We start from the raw sequence: 13786 nt of genomic DNA, 5'->3' as shown, positions 1-13786 counted from the left end.
CATGGAACCTGCAGTGTCGGGCCCTGTCCCTGCCTTCAGGAAGCTGGTCGGGTTAGTGAAAACGCTCGTGTGTGGGCAAAGACGCAGAGACTTCCCACTGTTGCCAGCGCAGCCCTGTTCCCTTGCAGGGTGGAGGCAAAGGATGGCAGGGGGGTGAGGCTGCCGACCAGGCCACCACGTCCCCACCAGCCTCAGCCCAAGTGCGGGAGGGGAAGCTGAGGCTGGCCACCACGTCCCCACCGGCCTCGGCCCAAGTGCGGGAGGGGAAGCTGAGGCTGGCCACCACGTCCCCACCGGCCTCGGCCCAAGTGCGGGAGGGGAAGCTGAGGCCGGTGCTCAGGGGCTCTTAGTTGTGCTGTGGGCAGGTTGGCAGGAGCCTTCCAAAATGTCAGCTGGAAGGCTGTCCCCAAGCGAGGGCTGACCCCAGGAGCAGCCCAGCCCTGGCCTGAGGGCAGGAGACCCTGGAGAGGGTCCAGGGCTACAACCTAGCCTGCCCGACTCCCGCACCCCTGTGGTGGCTGCAGGGGCAGGCAGGGCTAGTGGTGTGCCGTCTTGGAGATGGGGCACTGTGACCCCGAAGCTACGTGCTTGCTGACGGCACCTGGTGAGGCAGTGTCAGGGCTAGGGGATCGTGGGCCCAGGTCTCTGGACACCCAGCAGGGAGGGGTGGTGGCCAGGACCAGGCAGCCATGTCCTGAAGCAGAAACCAAAGAGGAGGTGCCCTAGGGAGCTGCTGCTGGAGCTGCTGCCTCCACAGGCCCAGGGCCTTAAACGTCCACCTTTTGGTGCCTTTCCAGGGCCTGGGGTTGCCCCTGAAGGCAGCCGGATGCCGGAGCCCACCTCATCGCCCACCTTGTCACCCACCACTGGCCCGAGGAAGGACTTGGCCGCTGGGCCCCATGGCCGCATAGTGGGGCCCACCTCATCGCCCACTACATCACCCACCACTGGCCCGAGGAAGGACTTGGCCGCTGGGCCCCATGGTCGCATGGCGGGGCCCACCTCATCGCCCACCTCATCACCCACCACTGGCCCGAGGAAGGACTTGGCCGCTGGGCCCCATGGCCGCATGGTGGGGCCCAGCGCTACCCGGGCCAAGAAGAGGAAGCCTAACTTCTGCCCGCAGGAGACCGAGGTGCTGGTGTCCAAGGTGAGCAAGCACCACCAGCTGCTGTTCGGCACGGGGCTGCTGAAAGCCGAGCCCACTCGCAGGTACCGTGTGTGGAGCCGCATCCTGCAGGCCGTGAACGCGCTGGGCTACTGCCGCCGTGACGTCGTGGACCTGAAGCACAAGTGGCGGGACCTGCGAGCCGTCGTGCGGCGCAAGCTGGGCGACCTCCGGAAGGCGGCCCACGGCCCCAGCCCCGGTTCCGGCAAGCCCCAGGCCCTGGCCCTCACGCCTGTGGAGCAGGTGGTGGCCAAGACCTTCTCTTGCCAGGCCCTGCCCTCTGAGGGCTTCGGTCTGGAGCCGCCCAGAGGTGAGTTCCGTGCCCAGCTCACCTCGCTAGGGCACCACTCTGTCCAGCAGGAAGGTGGGGCCCATCTTGGCCGTGTTACCCTGCATCTTCCTCCACAGCACCTTCCTCTCCTCCTCTCTTCCTCCTCCTCCTCCTCCCCTCCTCCCCTCCTCCTCTTCCCCCTACCCTCCCCGTCACCACTGTCTCATCTGGAGTGTTCTTGTTCATTCATCCTTTGCCCCATGCACTCTTCACTCGTCTATCCACCCACCCATCTGTGCGTTCAGCCAACATATATTACATGTAAAGGGAGCATTAGTAAATTTTGTCTCCCGGCTTGGTGGTTGACTTGGCCTCTCCCTCACCCCATCCTAGAGTGGAGCCGAGCTCGCAGACGGGCAGGACAGAGTTCTTCTGTCACTGTCGCCCAGTCACATGCTGGCACCACGGCCATGGTGAGAAGGGCATTTGCTGTTGCCGCCTGGGGTAGACACATGCGCTGAGAATCGGTTTTCTAGCTGTGCTGACGCTCCCCACGGCCACGCGTGCCCGTGTTCCTCCTGCTGCGCCCTGTGCTACTCAGGAGAGAAAAAGCTAGCTGCAACTTACTAAACTGGTTTTCTGACCTGGGTTTCAGCGCCGTGGTTTGAAACATGCTGCTCTGTTACTGTTTTTAACACCCAGAAGAGGCCTTCCTACAGGCTGGTGCCGCCCCGTGGTGTCAGGGTGAGCAGGTTGAGACCTGGGAGGCAGTGTCTGCTCAGAGCTGGGGCGGGCCTTCTGTGGACCCCGAGGCTGAGGCTCCGGCAGAGTCCCTTTTCCCAGGGAGAGCATTGCTCTGTTGGTGTCTGATGGGTGAGGGAGGTCCGCAGAGGTCAGCGTGGGCCCAGCGTCTCAGCTCCTGCTGTTGTGGGCCCAGACAGGTGCTGGGCATAGGCAGGGCATCTGAGCTCCTGCTGTGGTGGGCCCAGACAGGTGCTGGGCATAGGCAGGGCATCTGAGCTCCTGCTGTGGTGGGCCCAGACAGGTGCTGGGCATAGGCAGGGCATCTGAGCTCCTGCTGTGGTGGGCCCAGACAGGTACTGGGACAGGTGCTGGGCGTAGGCACGGCGTGCTGAGCTCCTGTGGTGGGCCCAGACAGGTGCTGGGACAGATGCCCGGACAGTTGCCCAGACAGGTACTGGGACAGGTGCTGGGCGTAGGCACGGTGTGCTGAGCTCCTGTGGTGGGTCCAGACAGGTGCTGGGACAGGTGCTGGGCGTAGGCACGGTGTGCTGAGCTCCTGTGGTGGGTCCAGACAGGTGCTGGGACAGGTGCTGGGCGTAGGCACGGTGTGCGCTGAGGCCTGTTGACTGCTGCAGGATAGCTGGAAGAGGAGGGCGGCAGCCTGGTTCCCATGCTGGATTCCAGCTGTGGGCGATGAGGCCTCCATCCTGCTGTGGAAGCTGCCTGGTTATGGATAGGCTCTGCCTGAGACCAGATGGGTCCCGAGAGCACGGGGCTGCAGCGGGCCAAGGTTCCCCTCAAGACACTGACTGGGATCTGCCCCCACACCCGAGCGAGTGTGTGGCGAGGACAGCAGTGCTGGCTGTGGTGGAGCTGACAGTGTCTGGAAGAGATCTGAGCAAGTGCTCCCAGCCCCACCTGGACTGGCAGACCTCAGCAGGCATCTCTGGTCACGGGTGCTGCAGCCTCCTGCCCAGCCCCGGGATGAGGTAGTAGGCAGTGGTGGTCCCGGCACCGAGCCAGCCGGCCTTGCTGCAGGAGCTTGCTCGGGCTTGACTGTTTCAGCTTGAGGAGAGTCTTTACGGGACAGCCCTTCCTCTTGGCCCAGTTGGGGGCCGTGGGGGAGCCCCTCTCTGGCCGTCAGTGGGATAGATGGCCCCAGGGCCTCCCCCTTGCTCTGTGTCCGAGGACAGGTGCTCCCCTCTCTGGCAGCTGCTGCAGTGGCTCAGTCACCCCCGCAGTGGGGTTAGCCCGTATTGTGGGCGGCCGGCAGAGCCTGGGACTGGGGTGACACAGAGCACTGCTGTCGTGGGCTGTGGGCTGCTTGTCTCTGGCTTTGACATGAAGAAGGCCTCCTGCCCTCCTCACAGGGATCAGGTGAGTTTCCTGGTGCTGCCAGGGCTGGGGGTGCTGAGTGAGCTGGTGGCTGTGCTGGGCACTGGGTAATGAACGGGATGATGGAGGAGGTGGCGAAGTCAGAGGCACAGCCCGTGGTCCTCTCCTCTGCAAAAGGCCTGGGCCGCAGGAGGGCTCGTTGCAGCCTGCCGGGCAGTGAGTGGCTGATGGACAGTGACAGCGACGGGGGTGACCTCGCTGGTGTGGGAGAAGAGGAGGTGCTCCCGGGGGAGGTGGTGGGATGGCTTCATATTCTCTTCTACCTCCTGCTGTCCCAGCCTATGTCCAAGGCCTCTGGCCCCTGCTGTGTGTCCCGGATGTGCCGCAGGCACACGCTCTGCTTCGGGTTGGAGAGTGAGTCAGGCCCCCAGGGCCCCATGTTGGCGTGCCTGCTAGCCTGCCAGGGCCCTCCTGGGACGTGCCTGCAGCCCCAAGTGGCCTCTCCACCACTGCCTGTGCTTTACTCCTCTCCACGCTCATCAAGGACGAGCCTTTATTTCCTGTGAACAGGAGTCCCTTTGCCCTTGCCTTGGCAGGAGATGTGGGCCTGGATTGTTACCCTGCAGAAGACTGCCCGGCCCGGCCTCGGGGGGCGGGTGCAGGGAGGCTGGGGAGGGGGCACTTGAGGGCACTCTCAGTGTTCTTGTCCTCGGTCAGACCCCACTGTGCCACTTGAACTCCCTCTCCCGTGTCGGGCTCTGCACCTGAGAGGGTGGAGCCGCGTGTGGACGATGGGAGGCGTTGGAGGAGGGAGGGAGGGGTCTAGGGGAGTGTGAAAGTGTTTTGTGAGACCTCTTCTCTGACCCAGGTGGGCTCTGAGGGGCATTTCTCTAATAGCATACCTCATCTTTGACTTTGAAACAGGGTCCCTAAAGTGTATTAAGAAAAAAAGCCAGCAGAAGCCAGCACACACTGCCCTTTCTCTGACACCAGCCCCATGCCGGGTTGTGGCTTCTCCTCTGGGCCCGGGGAGGTGTCTAGGCACGTGGCGTCGTCTGTGGGTTGTGAAGTCCGGCAGCCTGCAGGCCCTGCCTGCGTGTGGGCTGGGTCATGCAGCACTGCGGTCTGAGGCAAAGGGCTAGAGAGGTCCTTGCAGATCCTGACAGTCGTGGGAAGGCTGAGGTCAAGACGGGATGGCTCCCTTGGGACTGAGCTCGAACAAACCCACCCGGCCCTGTCTTTCCCAGCTCTGGGGTCTTTGGTGAGTGCCAGAGCCTTATTATTTTCTTTCTTTATTGACATAGTAGTCATATATCAAAGTTTGTCATTTCACCCTTTTAAAGTCTTCAACTTGGTGATGCTAATTCATTCCCAGTGCCGCGCAGCCACCGCCACCGTCTCAATTTCAGAGCATTTCCGTCTCCCAAAAGGGAGCCCCAGCCCTAGGCAGTCACCCTACCCTCAGCTCCCCCGGCCCTGGCAGCTCTAGGCTGCGGTCTGCCTGTGGCTTTGCCTGTTCTGGACGTTTCCTGTGAGTAGAGCCATGCCCCATGTGCCTCTGTCTGCTCTGTAACACTTGGAGCCTCCGCTTCCTCCTCGACAAAGTAGGGCTCCCGCCATCACGAGGAAATACGGGACATGCCTCGGCCAGGGCTGGTGCATAGGAGGTCCCGGCAAACCTCACTTCTCTTATGTGGCCCTGTGTTCCTTCTGGACTGGTGCTCGCCTGCCTCCATCTTCCAAGGCCTGAGCACCACCACTGCGCCATCAGCCTCCTTCCTGATGCCATCTGCCTTCCAGGAGCATGAAGCCCCGACCCTGGCCACAAACCCAGCCCTGTACCGGCCAGTCTGGCCCCCACCCTGCCCCAGAATGAGCTGGTTGACTCCCCACCTCTCCGGCTGCATCATCAGCCCCTGTTGGGAAGCGCCTCTAGCCCTCTCAGTCCTCTGCGGAGTTGCCTGCGTGGTGCAGGACTGTTGCCGTATGTGTTAGAGGCACCCTCGGCACAGCTGTCCAGAGGAGGGCTGGTCACAGAGGAGGACGGCGCTGCGGGGCAGGGCCGCTGCTCTCGGCTGGTGAGGGCCCAGACTCAGCAGGTGTAGGGAGCGAGCCTTGCCTTTGACGTGCCCATCTGCCACCTGCCTTTCCCACAGACCTCCCTCGGGAGTGGTTGTCCAGGTGGGCAGGAGCTGCCCTGTGCTTCCCCGGCTGCCTCATGGCTGCTGGCACAAAGCCTGGCTGTCAGCTTTGCCGGCATTGGCAACTGGGGTTCAGACATGTCCTCTCCACGAGGCCCTCAGAGGTGACCCTGTCTCCCTGGGGTGAATCTTACCAGTGCTTGACTCCGGTTTCTCAGCACCCTGTGGGAGCCAAACAGCATTTGCTCTGGCCACTGTGAGCTGCCCGTCCTGGCTGTGGCGCCCTGGCACACACCCGCTGCTTCCCCACCCCGGCTTCCCCTGCCTCATCCATGGTATGGGTCCACGGGCCTGTGATTCTCCCTGGCCTGCAGAGACCCATCTCCGTGGTCGCCTGGGCCAGTGTAACTAGAGCCGTCACACATCACATAGCTGCCAGGCCTAGTCAACGGTGACTTCGCTTTGAGCCACATCTGATTCTCTCCCTCAGCATGGGCTGGCTCAGGACCAGCTGGGGAAGTGATTGTCAGCCTCGTCAGTCACACACTAAGGTTTTGGGGTACTCCATTTCTCCTTGAGGACCCCCAGCAGTGTTCTGTGGGTTTTGAAGCACCGTCATGCATGTGCAGAGGCCCAGAGCGGGGATGGCCTCCCAGGGCTTCAGACTGCTGTCCCACTACTTCTCTCCTCACGTCTGTCCATCACCAAATGAGTGGGCAAGAAGGGTGCTGCCAGGGTAGAGGTGGGCTGGCCACTTGTGCCCTGCCCAGGTCACGCTAGCAGAATCTGGCAGCAGCTCACGTGCAGGGTAGCAGGGTCAAGGCATCTCACCACAGGGTCAGTGTATGGTGGCTCCTAGAGGGCAGACGGAGGGCCGGCCCTGGGCTGTTCTTCTCTTCCCTGGGGTCACTGCATGTGGACTCGGGCACACACCATGCCCTGTCTGCAGCCGTGGGACGGGGTTAGCGTTGCATGTGGGGCACCCAGCTCATCTCAAGCCAAGTCAGGCTGCACTGTCTTGATTGGGCTTTTTCCTGCCTGAACCTGAGCCAGGTCCTCATCCTTCAGCTCATCCCCCTCCGGCAACTGGGCGACTGCCTGGCCAGCGCCATGCCTGGTGGCAGCAGAGCCTGGCAGCCCGTCAGCTTGCCCGGTGGTCCAGGCAGCCAGGCAGGCTCGGGGTGGGCGTTGGGTGTCCAGAGGGTCTCAGTGCTGACTGTGGAATGGCTGTGTCGGTGCCCTCCTCAAGCTCCTGCCCTGGGGACCCCCTCTTGCTGGGGTGCATTGCCTTGGGACCTGGTTCAGTGAAGAGCAACTGGGGCCCCAGACCCTCGTAATCCCCCATCACGGCCGAGTGTTCGTCAGAGGCCTTCGTCTGCAGCGGGCAGGTAAGTGGGGCCTGCAGTGAGATGTGGGGGATGCAGCCCTGGAGGGGAGCATGCCTGCCTTCTTTTGGTGGTCTTAGGGTGTCCCGTTATCCCTGTTCACAGCAGAGCTGGAGGGTGGGGACGGGGACGGCAGAGAGGTCCTGATAAGCGCTGCTGACATTTTGTCGTGTTTTAAGGAGTGTTATTGAAGTTGCTCAGATGGTGTGAAGATGGAATCTGGGAAATGAATTTTTCCTCCTTCTCCTGGGAATGGGTGTTGGGGGCAGGACTGTTGGGGTCTTGGGGACAGGAATGAGGGGGGCCCTCTCTGGACCTCCCTTAGGTCCCCGGCCAGAGTCACGGGATTGTTACTAACGGCCTGTGAAGCCAGGGTCTTCAGCTGGGTGGCCGTCCCTCTGAGGGTTCCCGGAGCCAACAAACCTGTGCTCCAGCAGCAGCCTTGGGATATGTCGGAATGGGCACTTCCTGAGACCGGGAGGTGACGTCCTGCCTGTAGTGACGAGCTGGCCCAGTGGGGGCTGGAAGCGGCAGGATGCCTGTGCTGTGGTTGGCGGGGCACGGTGTCACAGGAGCGCAATGGTGGTGTGGGAGGAGGCAGCCCCTGCCTCGTGACCGTGGACCCCCAGCAGTAGTAGAGGCAGTGCTTGGGGGAGGCCCCGCAGCCTGCCTGGTGACAGGACAGCACTCCCTGCGGCTCCCTCAGTCTTGAGGTTACGCTGTGACTCAACAGGCGTCTCCAGAAAGCACGGTTGTGCTGAGTCCTGGCCTAGAAATGCAGAGCTCACAGTGGGCAGCCCGGCCTGCGTGCCGAGGAAAGCTCCCTGGCCTGGGTGTGCGGTGCAGAGGGCGGAAGCTCGTCTGGCAGGCCCTGAGTGCCATGCCTGACCTCTGGCCAGGAGGGTGATGGTCAAAGTTAGGTTACCTGGCCAGGCTGAGGAGGTCGGACTGGGAGGTGCTGGGCGGAGGTGGAGGCGGAGGAAGGGTGCTCTGGCTGTGCGCTTCTGTCTTACCCCCATTTGGAACCTGGACATGACTTCTTCGAAGTTTAATTCACACACAATGCTACATGTCCATTTAAAGGCACAGTTCACTGCACGTTTGGACAAAACACACCCACCTGACTCCCACCCCAGGGAGGTAAAGAACATTCCTGTGACCTCAGAGGGTTCCCTCTGCCCTTTTCTGGTCAACCAGCCCCAGCTCCAGCCCAGCCCCAGCCCTAGCCCTAGCTGCAGCCCCAGGCCCAGCTCCAACCCCAGCCCCAACCCCAGAGCCAGCTCCAGCCCCAGCCCCAGCCCCCATTCCCAGCCTCAGCCCCAGCTCCAGCCCCAGCCCCAGCCCCAGCCCCAGCCTCAGCCCTATCCCCACCCCCACCCCCACCCCCACCTCCAGCCTCAGCCCCCAGCCCCGGCTCAGCCCAGCCCAGCCCAGCCCTAGTCCAGCCCCAGCCCCTACCCGACCCCACTCCCCATGGCTTGCTTTGCCCTCAAAGATCAGGTATCTCTGTCTCACAGTTGCGGAGCCAGGTAGCATGTACTCTTCCGCCTTCCTCAGCCCAGTGTGTGCTGCGGGAATGGGTGGTGCACCCCTCTTTATTGCTGGGCGGCAGGCATGCCTTTGGACATACCACAACCTGCGTTTCCACCTATCGGTGGATGCTTTTGTGTTCTCCGGCTTTTGACTGTAAAGTGAAAGGGGCTGTGAGCATTTCTGTAGGATCTTTGTATGGACAAATGTTTGCATTGTGTTGTGGGGGGATTATTACGTACAAGTTGAATTGCTGACCGTAGGGCTGGTGTGACTTTTAAACATATACCCATGTGTTTTCCAAGGTGGCTGTGCTGTTTTAATTCCCCCGAGCAGCAGGGGAGAGCTGGATCTATATGTCTCTGCTCATGCTAATACCACAGCAGTGGATCTGTATGTCTCTGCTCATGCTAATACCACAGCAGTGGATATGTATGTCTCTGCTCATGCCAATACCACAGCAGTGGATCTGTATGTCTCTGCTCATGCTAATACCACAGCAGTGGATATGTATGTCTCTGCTCATGCCAATACCACAGCAGTGGATCTGTATGTTTCTGCTCATGCTAATACCACAGCAGCGGATCTGTATGTCTCTGCTCATGCTAATACCACAGCAGCGGATGTGTCTGTCTCTGCTCATGCCAATACCACAGCAGTGGATCTGTATGTTTCTGCTCATGCTAATACCACAGCAGCGGATCTGTATGTCTCTGCTCATGCTAATACCACAGCAGCGGATGTGTCTGTCTCTGCTCATGCCAATACCACAGCAGTGGATCTGTATGTTTCTGCTCATGCTAATACCACAGCAGCGGATCTGTATGTCTCTGCTCATGCTAATACCACAGCAGCGGATGTGTCTGTCTCTGCTCATGCCAATACCACAGCAGCGGATCTGTATGTCTCTGCTCATGCTAATACCACAGCAGCGGATCTGTATGTCTCTGCTCATGCTAATACCACAGCAGCGGATCTGTATGTCTCTGCTCATGCTAATACCACACTGTCTTGATTACTATCACTGTAAAATACATCCTGCAGTGAGCTGGGAAGAGTTCCTCCTCTACTGTCTTCTGAAAGAATTTGTGTAGAGTTGGTCTTACTCTTCCTGCGAATATGGGATAGAATTCGCCAGTGACCCTGTCTGAGCTTGGAGTTTTTGTTGTGGGAAGATTTTCAGCTACAAATTCACTTCCTTTAATGCTGCAGTTCTATCCACGCTGTCTATTTCTTCTCAAGTGAGCTTTGATTGTTTTGTATTTTTCAAGGAACTCATCCTCTAAGTTGAGAAATTAATTAGCAGTAAGCTACTCATAATATACCCTTAATATCCTTTCGATGTCTGTAGGATCTATGGTGATATCTCCTCCTTCATTTCTAATGTTGCTGATTTATATTCAATCTTTTGTTCTTGATTAGTCTGAATAATTTTATCATCTCAGTATTATTCACATGTAAATCGATTGATTTTATTAATCATTTGAAAGATCCAGATTTTTTTATCTTTAGGTTTCTCTATTGATTTGATGTTGATTGAATTGGTTTCTGCTCACCTTTATTATTTCTTTCTCCTGCTTACTTTGAGTTAATGCTCTTGTTGGATTGTTGACTTGAGATCTTTCTCTTTTTTTCTAAGTATCTATTGCTATATACTTCCCTCTGTGCATTGCTTTACAGATACACATTTTAATACCTTGTGTTTTTATTTCATTCAGTTATTTTCTAACTTCTCTTTGACTTCTTCTGTTACACATGATGATTTAGAAGTGTGTTGTTTAATTTCAGATGATGATGTTCATTCACAGATACCTTTGTTACTGATTTCTAGTTCTGCTCTCTTCAGAGAATGTATTTTATATGATTTCAGCAATTATAACTATGTCAAGACTTGCTTTATGGCCTAAAATAGAGTCTGTCTTAGTGAATGTTCCACGTGCGTTTGGCAGGAATGTGTATTCCTCTGTTGTGTGGGTTAGGCTGGTTGGTGGTGGTGTTGGAGTTCCTGTGGCCTCTGTGCTCGTCTGTCTGCTTGCTCTGCCGACCGCGCTGCCTGTGATTGTGGATTTCTGTGTTTCTTTCCAGTTCTATCAGTTTTTGCTTCATGTATTTTCAAGCTGTGATACTAGGTGCATACATACTTAGAATTGTTTTATCTTAGTCAGTTGACCGTTTGTTTTTAAAGTGTCCTTTTATTTCTATTATATTTGTGGTTCTGAATTTTACTCTGATATTAGTGTAGCCATTCCAGCTTTCTTGTGATTACTGTTTACATGATGTATTTTTCTAATTTTTACTTATAATTTCATCTGATTTTATATATGAAGTAGGCTTCTTGTATGCACTGTATAGCAAGATCTTGCCTTTTTTTTTTTTTTGACAGGGTCTCTTGCCCTGTTTCCATGCTAAAATGTAGTGGCGTGATCAAGGCTCACTGCAGCCTCGATCTCCCAGGTTCAAGCAGTCCTCCCACCTCAGCATTTCAAGTAGCTGAGACTGTGGATGTGCCCCACCACAGCTGGCCAATTTTTATTCTTTTTGTAGAAAGAGATCCCACTGTGTGGTCCAGGCTGATCTTGAACTTCTAGGCTCAAGTGATCCTCCTATCTTAGCCTCGAAAGTGTTGGGATTACAGGCATGAGCCACCAGGCCTGGTCAGAATCTTGCTTTTACTCTCATCGGAGAATCTCTGCCTTCTGGTCGGAATGGTTAAAGCAGTGCCTCTGTCCAGTAGGATTTTCAGTAATGATGAAAAGGCCCTGTAATCTACATTCTTTTGTGTGACAGCCATTTGCCACATGGGGCTCCTGGGTACTTGAAATGTGGCTAGTGCAGGAAGTAACTGAGTTTACCATTTTATTTAATTTTAATTAATTAAAATCTACATTTAAATTGCTGCAAGGTGTTGATGGCTATTGGAGTGGATGAGCCTTGTTCAACTCATGCGTCATTAGTGTAAGGCCTTCATGTTTGGCTTTAACTCTACTGTCTTGATGTTTGCTTTCCACATTTCCTTTTATTCCCCCCTTTTTCTTTTCTTTCTCTGCCTTCCTTTTTTTTTGGAGTAGAATTGAGTGCTATTTAGCATTCCATGTTATCTCCACTGTGGGCTTATGAGCGATTCCTGTTTGTTTCTTTTTTTAGTGGGTGCTTTAGAGTTTACAACATAAATCTTTAACTTTCCACAGCCCGCCTTCAGATAGCACTGTATCGTGTCCTCCTGTGTGGTGGATCGGCCGTATGGGAATGCACTGCTGTGTCCTGCGCCCACCTTGTTGATGTGGCTTCGGTACATTCGGGACTGCGTGTCGTTTCTGACACATGACCCCGCCTCGTTCGCGTGGCTTCAGTACATTCGGGACTGCGTGTCATTTCCAACACATGATGACCCCGCCTTGTTCGCGTGGCTTCAGTACATTCGGGAGCACGTGTCATTTCCGACACATGACCCCACCTCATTCGCGTGGCTTCGGTACATTTGGGACTGCGTGTCGTTTCCGACACATGACCCCGCCTTGTTCGCGTGGCTTCAGTACATTCGGGAGCGCGTGTCGTTTCCGACACGTGACTCCGCCTCGTTCGCGTGGCTTCAGTACATTCGGGACCGCGTGTCGTTTCCAACACATGATGACCCCGCCTCGTTCACATGGCTTCGGTACATTCGAGACCACGTGTCGTTTCCGACACATGACCCCGCCTCATTCGCGTGGCTTCAGTACATTCGGGAGCACGTGTCGTTTCCGACACGTGACCCCGCCTCGTTCGCGTGGCTTCAGTACATTTGGGACCGTGTGTCGTTTCCGACACATGATGACCCCGCCTCGTTCACATGGCTTCGGTACATTCGGGACCACGTGTCGTTTCCGACACATGACCCCGCCTCATTCGCGTGGCTTCAGTACATTCGGGAGCACGTGTCGTTTCCGACACGTGACCCCGCCTCGTTCGCGTGGCTTCAGTACATTTGGGACCGTGTGTCGTTTCCGACACATGATGACCCCGCCTCGTTCACATGGCTTCGGTACATTCGGGACCACGTGTCGTTTCCGACACAACCCCACCTTGTTCGCGTGGCTTCGGTACATTCGGGACCACGTGTCGTTTCCGACACAACCCCACCTCGTTCGCGTGGCTTCGGTACATTCGGGACCACGTGTCGTTTCCGACACAACCCCACCTCGTTCGCGTGGCTTCGATACATTCGGGACCACGTGTCGTTTCTGACACATGATGGCCCCACCTCGTTTGCGTGGCTTCGGTACATTCGGGACTGTGTGTCGTTTCTGACACATGATGGCCCCACCTCGTTCGCGTGGCTTCGGTACATTCGAGACCACGTGTCGTTTCCGACACATGATGGCCCCGCCTCGTTCGCGTGGCTTCAGTACGTTTGGGACTGCGTGTTGTTTCCGACGCATGACCCCGCCTCGTTCGCATGGCTTCGGTACTTTTGGGAGCACGTGTCGTTTCCGACACATGACGACCCCGCCTCGTTCGCATGGCTTCGGTACGTTTGGGACCACGTGTCGTTTCCGACGCATGACCCCGCCTCGTTCGCGTGGCTTTGGTACGTTTGGGACCACGTGTCGTTTCCGACGCGTGACCCCGCCTCGTTCGCGTGGCTTCGGTACGTTCGGGACCACGTGTCGTTTCCGACACATGATGAACCCGCCTTGTTCGCGTGGCTTTGGTACGTTCGGGACCGCTTGTCGTTTCTGACACATGATGGCCCCTCCTCGTTCGCGTGGCTTTGGTACGTTTGGGACCATGTGTCGTTTCCGACACATGATGACCCTGGCGCGTAGGTGTGGATTTTGCTTTCACAATCAATAGTGTTTTAAATAAATGAACGTATCTTTTTTCTATTTACCATTCTGGCGTTCTTTAATTCTTCATGGAGATCCAGATTTCTTGCTGCTACTTTCACCCTAACTAGCTACTTCTAACGTTTCCTGTACTTCACATCTATTGGAACTGATTCTTTTCACTTTGGCTTGTCAAAATCTGCCCCTGTGTTAGAAATCTATTTCCAGTGGGGGTAGAATTCTAGTTGCAAGTTTTTCCTCCCAGCACTTTGAAGACATCCTTCCATTGTCTTTCGGCTTCCACAGTTTCTGACGAAAGGGTCAAATCTTTTCTTATGTTTTGTCTTCCTCATGAAATGTGCAGTTTCTTCTCTGGGCCACTTTTCAGGTTTCTTTATCACTGGTTT

At 56.5% G+C, this 13786-nt stretch overlaps 1 protein-coding gene across 50 annotated transcripts in view; it reads left to right on the top strand.

Annotated features, from left to right (window-relative positions):
• Positions 1-13786, top strand: part of TSNARE1 (t-SNARE domain containing 1) — a 140378-nt gene that overhangs the window by 59976 nt on the left and 66616 nt on the right. For all 50 annotated transcript variants that reach the window (XM_074000118.1, XM_074000104.1, XM_074000101.1 and 47 more), the window contains one exon: positions 798-1478. In XM_074000118.1, the coding sequence (XP_073856219.1) occupies positions 798-1478 (681 nt within the window). The remainder of the gene's footprint in view (positions 1-797; positions 1479-13786) is intronic.

The sequence above is a fragment of the Macaca fascicularis genome, chromosome 8, assembly GCF_037993035.2.
Source record: "Macaca fascicularis isolate 582-1 chromosome 8, T2T-MFA8v1.1".
NCBI lineage: Eukaryota > Metazoa > Chordata > Mammalia > Primates > Cercopithecidae > Macaca > Macaca fascicularis.
This window is presented reverse-complemented; position numbering and strand designations above follow the sequence as displayed.